Below are 14233 nucleotides of genomic sequence, written 5' to 3' on the forward strand. Positions count from 1 at the left end.
ATGGGCTTGGGCACTGCCCCTCAGCTCTTCAGCTCAAGGCTAGCGCTCTACCACCACTTCAGCCACAGCACCACTTCTGTCTTTTTCTGCTTATGTGATGCTAAGGAATCGAACCCAGGGCCTCATGCATGCAAGGCAAGCACTCTACCACTGAGCCACCTTCCCAGCCCCCAATCTTCCCTTTTACCTTTTGCCTTCGTGAGGTGGGAAGAGGTACAGGGTGTGACTGTCTGAACAGCTGGAGTGCAGATTCTCCCCCGCCTTCCGAGGGGATGTCCAAGCAACCTGGGCCCAAGACTCTTAGTACAAACTCTCCTTCCGAGCTGAGAGTATGCCATGCCACGCTTGCTCACAGGTGCTGCTACTCCTAAGAGAGGTCTAGGACCATGCCTACAGGGCTAGGTGTTTTCTTCTTGAACTCAGGTCCTCCTGTTTTCACCACCCTAGTGCTGGCATCATGCCTGGCTGCTGTATCCATATTGATGCAAGCCCATTCACACACCAAAGAGTTGGCGGCAGGACAAATTGCCACCCTGTCCTCTCTAGAGCAGGCACTGTCCAGCCATTTCCGTTGCCTGCAGGACATATAGGACAGGGGATTGCCCAGACTATTCCTTCCATCAAGAACACTGTTCCCTCCTTGCTCCTTTTAGTTTCAGAAGGAGTCCTAGTTTCCTGACCTCACCTGGGCCTGCCAGCTTCCCCAGGCATGGCAGGCCACCCTGCAGTCCGCCCCTACACGTGGTTATAAAGGATTAATGGCGGGAGGGGAAGGGCAGGTCCATCTCTACTGCCTGCCACAATATCTAATGCATACTGGACCCATGGTACACATTTCTGTTCGAATGATGAGTGAATGAATGAATGATTGAATTGGACTGGAGAGTTAGAACACAGTTCTGGGCCTTTCTCCCAGCCAGCCTCCATCACCTGAGCTTAGCTCCAACTTCCTCTGCTGCTGTCCTAGGGCCTTCCTGGGGCATGGGGATCCCCGCATGAAGCTAGCAATTCTCCATCATCTTTACTTGGAGACTGCCACATCCTGGCCCATCAAAAGCACCCAGCAGCCAAACTCTGAGGACAGCCATCAACTTATGACTAACCAGACATCTGGGCTGAACCTCAGCCTCTCTGGCTCCATGTCGTCTTTGAATCTCATCCCTTCCCTGGGCCTCAGTTTCCCCATGTGCAATGAGGAGGTTAGATCTTGATATCTAGGGGCCTCTTCGAGTCTCATTCAGAGGTAATCAAAAGTGTTCAGGAACTGGGTGCTAATAGTCATGTCGACAATCTAAGCTACTCAGGATGTTGAGATTTAAGGATCAGTTTTGAAGTCAGCTGGGTCAGAAAAGACTATTAGACTCTATCTTCAAGTAACCACAAAAAAGTTGGAAATGGAGCTGTGGCTCAAGTGGGAGAGCTCCAGCCTTGAGTAAAAAAGCTAAGGGACAGAGCCCAGGCCCAGTAACAATATACACACACTATACTAAATAATAATAATATGTTAAATTTTTATTTATTTTATTATTATTTTGGGGGAGCCAGTCCTGGGACTTGAACTCAGGGCCTGGACACTGTCCTTGAGTTTCTTTTTTTTTGGTCTGTCGTGGGGCTTGAACTCTGGGCGTGGGCTCTGTCCCTGCGCTCTTCAGCTCAAGGCAAGCGTTCTACCACTTGAGCCAGAGCACCACTTCCAGTTTTCTAGCGGTTTATTGTAGACAAGAGTCTCACGGACTTTCCTGCCAGGGCTGGCTTAGAACCATAATCTTCAGATCTCAGCCTCCTGCATAGCTAGGATTACTGGCGTGAGCCATTGGCGCCTGGCTGGCCTGAATTTCTTTTGCTCAAGGCTAGCTCTCTACCACTTGAGCCACAGCGCCACTTCCAGCTTTTTCTGTTTATGTGGTATTTAGGTATTTAGGGCTTCATGCATGCTAGGCAAATAGTCTACCACTGAGCCACATTCCCAGCCCAATATATATATTTTTTTTTTAATTTTTTTTTTTGCCAGTCATGGTGCCTGAACTCTGGGCCTAGGCTCTGTCCCTCAGCTCTTCAGCTCAAGGATAGCGCTCTACCACTTGAACCACAGCACCACTTCCAGCTTTTTCTGCTTATGTGGTACTGAGGAATCAAATCCAGGGCCTCATGCATGCAAGGCAAGCACTCTACCATTGAGCCACCTTCCCAGCTCCCCAGTATATTTTTTTTAAAAGATGCAGAAGCTGGGCACCAGGGGCTCATGTCTGCAATCTAACTTCTTAAGAAGCTGAGATTGGAGGATTGTGGTTCAAAGCCAGCCTGGGTAAGATGTTTATCTCTAATTACCAAAAAGCTGGAAATGGAGTTGTGCCTCAAGTAATAGAGCCCTAACCTGTACACCAACTCAAGGACAGTACCCAGATCCTGAGTTCAAGCCCCAGGACCAGAACAGAAGAAAAAAAAAAGTAAGTTCAGAGAAAAAAGTACATATAACAAAGGAGCTACCGAGATGCAGAGAGATTATAGGATGAGGAACATAAAGAGCAACCTAGGCTAGGAGGACAGCCTGAATAAAGCAGACAATCTAAATGTGAAAGGCCAGTTTAGGGCAACTTGAGGAAATAAGTCTTCAGGAATATGAGTAGGAGCCAAAGGCAAAGAGGACTTGGCTAGGTTGAAGAGTGTGGACTTCATCCTGTGAGTACTAAGGAGTTACAATATATATATATATTGTAAAAAAAAAATTGTAAAAAAAATTGTAAAAATATATATATATTTTTTTGGGGGGGGCGGTCATGAGGCCTGAACTCTGGGCCTGGGCGCTGTCCCTCAGCTCTTCAGCTCAAGGCTAGAGCTCTACCACTTGAGCCACAGCGCCACTTCCGGCTTTTTTCTTTTTGCTTATGTGGTGCTGAGGAATCGAACCCAGGGCCTCAGGCATGCAAGGCAAGCGCTCTACCACTGAGCCACCTCCCCAGCCCCTATTTTTTTTTAAACCCATCCTAGGGTTTGAACTCAGGGCCTGAGCACTGTCCCTGGGCTTCTTTTGCTCAAGGTTAGCACTCTACCACTTGAGCCACAGCACCACTTCTGGCTTTTTCTGTTTATGTGGTACTGAGGAATTGAACCCTGGGCATCATTTATGCAAGGCAAACACTCTACCATTAAGCCACATTCCCAGCCCCCTAAGGGATAGTCTTTTTTTTTTTTTGTCAGTCATGGGGCTTGAACTCTGGGCCTGGGTGCTGTCCCTCAGATCTTCAGCTCAAGGCGAGGGAGCACTCTACCACTTGAGCCATAGCACCACTTCTGGTTTTACTGAGTGGTTTATTGGAGATAAGAATTTCATGGTCTTTCCTGCCTGGTCTGGCTTTGAACCTCAATCCTCAGATCTCCTGAGTAGCTAGAATTACAGGTGTGAGCCACTGGCGCCCAGACCCCTAAGGAATATTCTTGAGCAGAGGAATGAGGGAATGAAACCACCATCAAGGTGCAAGGTCACCATAACAGAAGGAAATCTGGAGGCAGCAAAGCTAGGGAGGAGGCCAGGGAAAGGTCTAGCTAAAGATAAAAGATGGAGGCTAGGCACCGACAGCAAACACCTAGCATCCTAGCTACTCATGAGGCTGAAACTTGAGGATCATGGTTGGAAGCCAGCCCAGGAAGAAAAGTCCATGAGACTCTTATCTCCAATTAACAACCAAAAAGCCTGAAGGAGAGCTGTGGCTCAAGTGGTATAGTAGTAGCCTTGGGCAAAAAGAAGCTCAAGGACGGTGCTCAGGTCCTGAGTTCAAGCCCCAGGACTGGCAAAAAAAAAAAAATATATATATATATATATATTTATATATATATGGGAAAAGCTGTAAACACATTTAAATATAAAATTTTTCCTTCAATTTCTCTGAATTTGCCATTTTTGTCATATTCAATTTATTTGCCACTAATTTCTAAGTAAGAAAAAATATGTTATTAGTATGAATGTTCTCACTTATCTTTATTTTGTGCAATACCAGTTTTTGTTTGCTGGTCCTGGGGCTTGAACTGAAGGCATAGGCGCTGTCCTTTAGCTTTTTTGCTCAAGGCTGGCACTCTACTACTTGAGGCACAGTGTCACTTCTAGCTTTTTTGTGGTTAATTGGAGACAATTAACCTCATAGACTTTCCTGCTCAGGCTGGCTTCACACTGTGATTCTCCACAGTGTGAAGCCAGCCCTGGAAGGAAAGTCCATGAGACTCTTATCTCCAATTAACCACCAGAAAACTGGAAGTGACACTGTGGTTCAAGTGGTAGAGTGCTAGCCTTGAGCTGAAGAGCTGAGGGACAGCACCCAAGCCCAGAGTTCAAGACCCATGACCAATAAAACAAACAAAAAAGGCCAGGCACTGGTGGCTCACACCTATAGTACTAGCTACTCAGGAGGCTGAGATCTGATGATCATGGTTCAAAGCCAGCTCTGGTTGGAAAGTCCGTGAGACTCTCATCTCCAACTAACCACTAGAAAACTAGAAATGTCACTGTGGCTCAAGTGGTAGAGTGCTCACCCTGAGATGAAGAGCTCAGAGACAGCGCCAAAGCTCAGAGTGCAAGCTCCACAACTGACATAAACAAAAACAGACAAACAAACAAAAAACCATTTTATTCAAGCCAGGTATGGAGGTACACATCTGTAATCCCAGTGCTTTGGAGACTGAAGCAGGGGATTTTTTTTTTAATTTTACATTTTATTCACATTTGTTTTTCACTTTTAGTGTGCTCATAGAAAATAAGCTCAGCTCACCTTAAGCAGGGGTTTAATAGCAATTTTTGTAAACAAAGTTTCATTCCATCTCTGAGTCAAATTGGCCGTAGCTTCTCTAGTATTTACAAAACATGATAAGACAAGATGCTACACAAAACCATTGAAGCTGGGAAATCTTGAATTCAAGTTCAGCCTGTCTCAAAAGACAAAGAGTTCCGAGTGTGGCTCAAATAGTAGAGCATTCGCTTAGTAAGTTCCAAGGTCCTGAGTTCAAATGCTAGAACCACCAAGAACAACATCAGCAAGAGTAATCCTAAAATTGCACGTATACGCATGCATTCATACACATTTTGTTTTGACCATAACAGTAAAAAATGCCTCACTTCCTGACGCCTGTAGCTCACATCTTTAATCCTAGCTACTCAAGAGGCTGAGATCTAAGGAATATGGTTCGAAACAAGCCCAAGCAGGAAAGTCCTTGAGACTCTTGTCTCCAATAAACTACTCAAAAAAGCTGGAAGTGGTGCTGTGGCTCAAGTAGAAGTACTAACCTTGAGCACAGAGCAGCTCAGGGACAGATCCCAGGCCCTGAGTTTAAGCTCTAGGACTGGCAAAAAAAAAAAAAGCTATACAAATGTGATTCAAGCTGCCTGCATCTCACCTGTTGGTAGGTACCCGTGCTCTTGTTTTTTGTGCCAACAAGTTTAATGCAAATGGCTTGTTCCTCCAGAGCAGTAATTTGCGGAAGAGGATGCACCAGGGACCCTCCGTCATCTGTGTTGCTTTCTTCCTCCCTGAAGCGGGTTCTGGTTCACAGGGGCACAGGGCCTTGCCACTGGCCGTACTCACACTGAACTGCAATGGGTCACATTGTAATCGTAATTATAGCTACTCAGGAAGCTGAGATCTTAGGATCGAGGTTCAAAACTAGCCCATGCAGGAAAGTCTAGGAAATTTATATCTCTAATTAATCAGCAAAAATACCAGAGTTGTGTCTCAAGTGGTAAAACACCAGCCTTTAGTGAAAAAGCCAAGAGTGTGAGGTCATGAGCTCAAGCCTCAGTACCAGTACAAAACAAGACGCAGTTTCAAGATAGCCACAGCAAAGCATGGAAGTTCTGCGTTGGACATCTGGCCCTGTATAAACATGTACGTTGAAGTGTACATAAATGGCCTGAAATGGGAAGAACGGGAGGACTTACCCGGGACTGATGCAGAATTCAATGAGGTGATTATTTTATTGCCTTTATGCCTTGTAGTGTTGGGAATTAAGCCTACCGCTTTGCACATGCCACAGAGCTACACCTCATTCCCAAATGAGGTAAATATCAGGTGCTAATGGCTCTCACCTACCATCACAGCTCTTCAGGAGGCTGAGATCCGAGGATTGAGGCTCCACCCTAGCTGAGGCAGAAAAGGCTGAGCGAGAGCAGAGACCCTATGTCCCAACCAGAGCACTAACACAAAGAAGGGGAGGGAATTCTTTTGTTGTTGTTGTTTTGATACCAGGGCTAGAACTCTACAAGTCAAGGTACACCTCCACTTCTGTCTTTTTGATGGCTAATTGGACTTAAGAATCTTGAAGACGTTTCTGTCCAGGTTGGCTCATACCTTGATGCTCAGATCTCACCATCCTGCATAGCAAGGATTATAGACATGAGCCCCTGGTGTCTGGCTGATTTTGTTTTAAGACAAGGTCTCATCCTGCAGCATGGGCTGGCCTTGGCATTATGTAGCCAAAGCTGGTCTCAGACATATTTTTGACTCACAGTCTCTCAAGTGATGGGATTACAAGGATATGCCACCAAGCCCAGATGATACTCAACTTCTAGCCTAGCAAGATGGCTGCCTAGGCTTCAGTAGTTACTAGTACTAGTTACTGGTAGTAAGAATATTTTCCTCAGGGGGCTGGGAAGGTGGCTCAGTGGTAGAGTGCTTGCCTTGCATGCATGAGGCCCTGGGTTCGATTCCTTAAGCAAAAAGAAAAAAGCCGGAAGTGGCGCTGTGGCTCAAGTGGTAGAGTGCTAGCCTTGAGCTGAAGAGCTGAGGGACAGTGCCCAGGCCCAGAGTTCAAGCCCCACGACCGGACTCCCCCCAAAAAATTTTTTTCCTCAGGCCAGGCACCAGTGGCTCACGCCTGTAATCATAGCTACTCAGGAGGCTGAGATCTGAGGATCGTGGTTCAAAGCCAGCCCAGGCAGGAAAGTCCATGAGACTCTTATCTCCAATAAGAACTACTAGAAAACCAGAAGTGGTGCTCTGGCTCAAGCGGTAGAGCACTCACCTTGAGCTGAATAGTACAGAGACAGCGCCCAAGCCCAGAGTTCAAGCCCAACGACTGAACAAAAAAAAAAAGAACATTTTCCTCAGTATTCCAACAAAATCCAAGCCCATAGTTCTGATTTGCCTACTTCTGGTCACATATTCCTCCTAAGCCTATCAAGCTCTGTGAGCAGGGAAATGTAGACCCTCCTTAACTATGACAGTCATATACTTATATCTGACCTAGGAAATTGGATTCATTCTATGGGAATCAAAAGGGATTGGGGAGGAAAAGGCAAGATTCTCTTGAACCCTGAGAATAGGGTTTTGTTTATTAATTCATTTAATTAGTTAGTTGATGGTAGGGCTTGAACTCTGGGCCTGGGAGCAGTCCCTGAGCTCTTTTGCCCAAGACTAGTGCTCTAGCAGTTTGAGCCACAGCACCACTTCCAGTTTTCTTGTATTTATTGGAGATAAGAGTCTCATGAACTCTCTTCCGCCGGGACCGCCGACATGGGCCGCGTTCGCACCAAGACCGTGAAGAAGGCGGCACGGGTCATCATCGAGAAGTACTACACGCGGCTGGGCAACGACTTCCACACCAACAAGCGCGTGTGCGAGGAGATCGCCATCATCCCCAGCAAGAAGCTCCGCAACAAGATCGCGGGGTATGTCACGCACCTGATGAAGAGGATTCAGAGGGGCCCGGTGCGGGGCATCTCCATCAAGCTGCAGGAGGAGGAGAGAGAAAGGAGGGATAACTACGTCCCCGAGGTCTCAGCCCTGGACCAGGAGATCATTGAAGTTGATCCTGACACCAAGGAAATGCTGAAGCTCTTGGACTTCGGCAGCCTCTCCAACCTGCAGGTCACTCAGCCGACCGTGGGGATGAATTTCAAAACACCTCGTGGAGCTGTTTAATCTACTTTGCTGTAATATTTTCAATAAACCGGGACACCAAAAAAAAAAAGAGTCTCATGAACTGAGAGTAAATGGCTCATGCCTGTAATACTAGGTACTCAGGAGGCTGAGATCTGAGGATCATGGTTCAAAGCCAGCCCAGGCAGAAAAGTCTCTGAGATTCCTATCTCCAATTAACCACCAGAAAGCCGGAAGTGGTAGAGCACTAGCCTTGAACTGCAGAGTTCAAGGACAGTGCCCAGGCCCAGGGTGCAAGCCCCATGACTGACAAAAACAAAACAAAACAGAGTCTCACAAACTATCTTGCCCCAGGCTGGCTTTGAACTGAGATCTTCAGCTCTCGGCCTCCTGAGTAGCTAGGATTACAAGTGGGAGCCACTGGTACCCAATGGAGTAGGCTTTTATTATCTCCATATATAGCTGAAACTGTTCCCCAACCCTTTTTCTTCTTTCTGACCATAGCTAGTCGACATTTCTCAGTTTCTGTTGAAGTTGGGAGAGGCCATGTGACTGAATTCTGACCAATAGAATGAGAGAATAAATCACCTTATCACCTCCAGGTCCTTTAATACCCTCTCCATGCTCTTTTTCCTTACCCTTGCTTGAGCTGTAGCTGGTGACCTTGAACCTCACTGAAGATGGCAGAACCACAAAGGGAAGACATCTCAGCATCACCAGTGCTAATGAACTGTGGTCCAAACACCATGCTTCTAGGCACAATTTTTACCCAAGGGCTTAAGTCCTCCAGAGTCTAGCTCAGTTCAGCTGTCTGTGGCTGAGCCACTCTGGGTTTGCAGGAACATCTTAGTCTACCTCCTAGGAGTTCCTCTTTAGCAGTTTGGCACCTCCATCTGGAGTCTCCCAGGTACTTAGCTTCCATCTACTTTAGTGTCCAGTACTGAGTTCCCTCCCCTCCACCCCCACATACACCTAGTGGCTAAAGTCAGTGAACCGTGTGTAATTCCTCACTTTCCCTGACCCAACGCAGGACCATTAGTGAACAACGTCCACCAGAGTCCTAGCTTTGCCTTGCTCCAGCTCTTTAACTTCTTCAGGACAACTTTAGGCCCCCTTCAGACTCAGCTCTCCCTGTCAGTTCTTTTCCCACACCAGCTCCACAGGAGACTTACAGGTTTTTGTTGTTGTTATTGTGTGTGTATCTGTATACTGATACTGGGAGCTTGAACTCCGGGCTTTTTGCTCAAAGCTGGCAGTCTACCACATGAGTTATAACTATACCTTGACTTTTTGCTGGTTAACTGGAGATATGAGTTGCATGGACTTTTCTGCCCAGGCTGACTTTGAACCACAATCCTCAGAGCTCAGCCTACTAAGAGACTAGAGTTATTGGTGTGAGCCGCCAGCATCTAGATCAGAGGAGACTTTCCTAGAAGGCATCATTCCATTGTTTTAAAAGTTTTCAAGGCTGGCTGGGAAGGTGGCTCAGTGGTAGAGTGCTTGCCTTGCATGCATGAGGCCTTGAGTTCGATTCCTCAGCACCACATAAGCAGAAAAAAGCTGGAAGTGGCACTGTGGCTCAAGTGGTAGAGCGCTAGCCTTGAGCTGAAGAGCTGAGGGGCAGCGCCCAGGCCCAGAGGTCAGACCCCATGACCGGACCCAAAAACAATAAATAAAAATAAATAAATAAAAGTCTTCAAGGCTGGGCACTGGTGGCTCACACCTGTAATCCTAGCTACTCAGGAGGCTAGCTACTCAAAGCCAGCCTGGGCAGGAAAGTCTGTGAGACTTATCTCTAATTAACCACCAGAAAACGAGAAGTGGCACGGTGGCTCAAGTGATAGAGTGCTCATCCTGAGCTGAAGAGTTCAGGGCCAGTGCCTAGGCCCAGAGTTCAAGCCCCACAACTGGAAAAAAAAAAAAAGCCTTCAAGCCTTTCTTTGATTTGTTGTGTTTCTGGATCATTATTTAAAAAGTTTTGACCTGTGCCAAGGAGCCCTAGTGTTTCCCCTATTCCTTCCTGTAATATTTTCAGGGTGTCTGATTTTTTTTTTTTTTGGTCATGGGGCCTGAACTTTAGGCCTTGGTGCTTTCCCTGAGCTCTTCAGCTCAAGGCTAGCGCTCTACCACTTGAGCCACAGCACCACTTCTGGCCTTTTCTACTTATGTGGTGCTGAGTTATGAAATCCAGGGCTTCATGCATGCAAGGCAAGCACTCCCCCACTAAGCTACCTTCCAAACCCCAGGGTGTCTGTTCTTACACTAAGGTCTTGATACATTTTGAATTGATTCTGGTGCAGGGTGCTATATAATGATCTAACTTCAGTTTTCTACATGTGAATTTCCAATTCTACCAGCACCATCTGCTGAAGAGGCTATCTTTCTTCCAGTCTGTGTTTTTGGCTCCCTTATCAAAAATTAGGTGGCCATAGATCTGTGGATTCATTGCTAGATCTTCAATTCCTAAGTGAAGATCTAGAAACACAACAAGTCAAAGAAAGGCTGGAAAAATGGGACTGCATTAAACTGCAGAGTTTCTGCATGACAAAGGATATCGCTAGTAAGATAAATAGAAAGCACACAGAATGCAAGAGAATCTTTACTAGCTATATAACAGACAACAGCCTCATATCTAAAATATACTTAGAGCTCAAAAAAAATTAACCCCCCAAAACAAACCCTCAAAGAAGCAACACCGCCAATAATAAGTGGGCTTAAGACTTAAAGAGAGACTTCTTTGAAGAAGAAATAAGAGTGGCCAATAGACACATGAAGAAATGTTCAACCTCTCTGTCTATAAAAGAAATGCAAATTAAAATAACATTGAGATTCCACATCTCCCAGTTAGAATGGCCATTATCAAGAAAACTAATAATAACCAATGCTGGCAGAGATGTGGCCAGAAGGAAACACTACTACACTGTTGGTGTGAGTACAAACTTGTTCAGCCACTCTGGAAAGCAGTATGGAAGTTTCTCAAAAGACTAAACATAGAGCTCCCCCTATAACCCAGCAATCCTACTCCTGGACATTTACCCAAATGAGCACAAAAAGGCCACACTAAAGCTACCAGCACAGTCATGTTCACTGCAGCATTATTTACCATAGCTAAGATATGGAACCAACTCAGATGCCCCTCAGTAGATGAATAGATCAAGAATATGTGGTATGGGCTAGGAAGGTAGCTCAGTGGTAGAGTGCTTTCCTTGCATGCATGAGGCCCTGGATTCGATCCTCATCACCACATAAGCAGAAAAAAGCCAGAAGTGGCGCTGTGGCTCAAGTGGTAGAGTGCTAGCCTTGAGCTAAAGAGCTGAGGGACACACCCAGGCCCAGAGTTCAGGCCCCATGACTGGCAAAAAAAAAAAAAAAAAAAAAAAGGTTTGGGGTGGCTTAGTGGTAGAGCACTTGCCTTGCATGCCTGAGGCCCTGGGTTCGATTCCTCAGCACCACATAAAAAAGAAAAAAGCTGGAAGTGGCACTGTGGCTCAAGTGGTAGAGTGCTAGCCTTGAGCTGAAGAGCTGAGGGACAGTGCCCAGGCCCAGAGCTCAGGCCCCACAACTGGACCCCCCCCCAAAAAATAAGAATATGTGGTATACACAATGGAATTCTATGCTTCCATTCGAAAGAATGACATTGTTTCATAAGGAAATGGAAAGACCTGGAAAAAATTATATTAAGTGAAGCAAGCCAGACCCAAAGAAACATAGGCTGCATGGTTCCCTCATAACTAGGTTGTCTATGATATTCTTAGCAGTCGCTAGGTGCATAGGACCATATAAAATGAAGCTTAATATAATGAACTCTAAGAAATGGAAACGAGGGTTTTTTTTTGGGGGGGTCCAGTCGTGGGGCCTGAACTCTGGGCCTGGGTACTGTCCCTCAGCTATTCAGCTCAAGGCTAGCGCTCTACCACTTGAGCCACAGCGCCACTTCTGGCTTTTTTCTTTTTGCCTATGTGGTGCTGAGGAATCGAACCCAGGGCCTCATGCATGCAAGGCAAGTGCTCTGCCACTGAGCCGCTTTCCCAGCCCACAAGAGTTTTTTTTTTTTTAATAATGTACTGCTTGAAGTTATTTCTTTTTTCTTTTTCCTTTTGATTCATGCCCTGCTATTCTTGTTTTTTATTTTAATACCCTTTGTCTTTTTTTTTGGTCCAGTTGTGGGGCTTGAACTCTGGGCCTGGGCGCTGTCCCTCAGCTCTTCAGCTCCAGGCTAGCGCTCTACCACTTGACCCACAGCGCCACTTCTGGCTTTTTTTCTTTTGCTTATGTGGTGCTGAGGAATCGAACCGAGAGCCTCATGCATGCAAAGCAAGTGCTCTTCCACTGAGCCACCTTCCCAGCCCCCTACCCTTTGTCTTGTATATAAGTTCTGATCTGAGGAAGGGAAGGGGAATCACAAAGGATGAACCAATGCATCAGTGATGATACTAGACACTATGTTGGAAATGAAAACTTGGGGTGGGAGAAGAGTGTGGGGGGAAAGGGGAGAAGTGGGAGAAAATGAGGGAGTGAGTTCAAAAAGAAATGTCCTCTTTACTTATGTAACTGTATCCCCTCATCTTTACAATATTTTTTTACTTATATAACTGTAACACATCATCTTTACAATAATTTTTTTAAAGTCTTCAATACAAGATCAGGGGAGATTTTTTTGTCTACATCAGGCTTTTTGGATTCTCCAGCTCCTCTAATAGAGTCCCCACCCTTCAACGTCTACTACTTTGGATTGCCTGAGACATCCTCTCCTCTCTGTGTCCAATCCCTTCTAAGGAAGATCTGCCTTTTTCCAGTTCCATCCTGGCTTTCTGGTGAAGCATGCACATGTGTTTGCAGTGTGTTCTGCCACCATCTGCCCCTGTGGACCACTGAGGAGAGCTGGGTGCCAGGCTTGGAATGCTGGGTCCATGGCAGCTGGGAGGTGGGGAGGAGAGACCTACTCTGTGGACAGCTTGCCTTGTGTCCATTTTACTCTGCCACCAGCTGTTTGTCCAGAAATAAGAGGGCATAACTAGAGGCACAGGAGCACCTGAGCAGGTGTGGGAATGGGGCGTGGCCTCATGTGATTCAGGCAGGATAAAGAATGCACAGAGGTTGTGATGGGGACAATTGAGCAGGTGGACACGTTGATGGTGTACCTGCCTGCCAGGCAGGAGCCACAGCTGCTGGTAACCATTTGCTCTACTGGGGGTGATTTGGAGGTAGGGTGGGGTATGCAGGAGAAAGGAAGTGTGGTCCAGGCAGACAGAGCAAACAATCTGTCGTTCTGGCCCTACCTTCTAGGAAATAACCACTCAGAGCTGAGGGTGGGATAGTGGGAGAGGCTTGGGGTTAAGGTCCCCCAAGGCTGGCAGAGCAGGAATCAGACCCCAGGATGTTTGTCTTTGAGAGAGAGTAAGAGTATCTGACAGCTTCGTGTTTCTGGGAACAAGTTCTCTAATGGAGAGCTGTGGGCTCTGTCCCCAGCCTAGTCCTGTCTGCCATTTTCCTATTAGCAACCCAGGAGTCTAGCGGTTGTGTGGTGTGGTGTGGGAGGGGAAAGGCCAGCGTGGAAACACCTGGGGATACTGGACTTCAGATCCGAAATAAGACACAGGTTTAAGGAGACACAGCCTGGAACCCAGCATTTCCATCTGCACAGCAGCTGGCTGAGCCCTGGCTGAGGGGGTGACCAGCCTAAGACCCTTTCAAAGTTGCTAAATGAACCAGCCAGTTCTCCTTTGGTGGGGTAGGTGGGGGACAGAAGAAAGAGGAGGAGCCTAGACTGCTGGGGGAGTTAGGGCACAGACCACGCAACAGGAGGCTGAAGCCTGCAGCAGGTGATGGAGGGGCAACCACAGTTATCCTGGAACCCCAGATTCTGGGTAATTCTGCCTCTGCCTCCCTGCCCAGGGGCCATGATCCCATCAGGCTGTGCACTTTGCCCCCACACTACAGTGGGCAGAGTACTTTTTGCCTTCCCACACCCTCCTCCTCTGATCCGAATCCTTTCTTGTATGTGCTGGAGTGGGGACCCCTTCGTCCCCGCCCTTCCCTCAGCCTGGGATACTTGGGGGGCGGGAAGCCCCACTGGCCCCGCCGCGCAGGGCGGGGCGGGTGACAGCCTAGCCTTCCGGGTCTCCCTCACCGGCTCGGGTTTAGGGGTTCTGGATCACGAGGAACACCTGTCCTCGCGGGTCGTTCAGGAACAGGATGAAGACATCCCACCTGGAAAGCACCGCTTAGTCGTGGGCTTCTGGGTCCCTCTCCATCCCGCCCAGGCTGCACAAATTAGTCGGGAAGTCGGGCGCCCTCCCCGGCAGCCCCCGTCCGCCCCCTCCGAGGCCCTCCGGCGCGCGGCCTCAGTGTCCCCGCTCGGGTCGGGCGGG

The 14233-nt window shown here is 47.4% G+C and overlaps 1 protein-coding gene across 1 annotated transcript; it reads left to right on the forward strand.

Moving 5' to 3' along the window:
* The first annotated feature begins 7477 nt into the window (after positions 1–7477).
* Positions 7478–7953, forward strand: LOC105983333 (40S ribosomal protein S17). The gene has a single exon (XM_013013170.1). It carries the CDS (start codon positions 7497–7499, stop codon positions 7902–7904), a length of 408 nt encoding a protein of 135 aa, XP_012868624.1. The 5' UTR covers positions 7478–7496; the 3' UTR covers positions 7905–7953.
* Positions 7954–14233: the final 6280 nt, after the last annotated feature.

This window comes from Dipodomys ordii, unplaced genomic scaffold (genome assembly GCF_000151885.1).
Source record: "Dipodomys ordii isolate 6190 unplaced genomic scaffold, Dord_2.0 Scaffold19, whole genome shotgun sequence".
Taxonomy (NCBI): Eukaryota; Metazoa; Chordata; class Mammalia; order Rodentia; family Heteromyidae; genus Dipodomys; species Dipodomys ordii.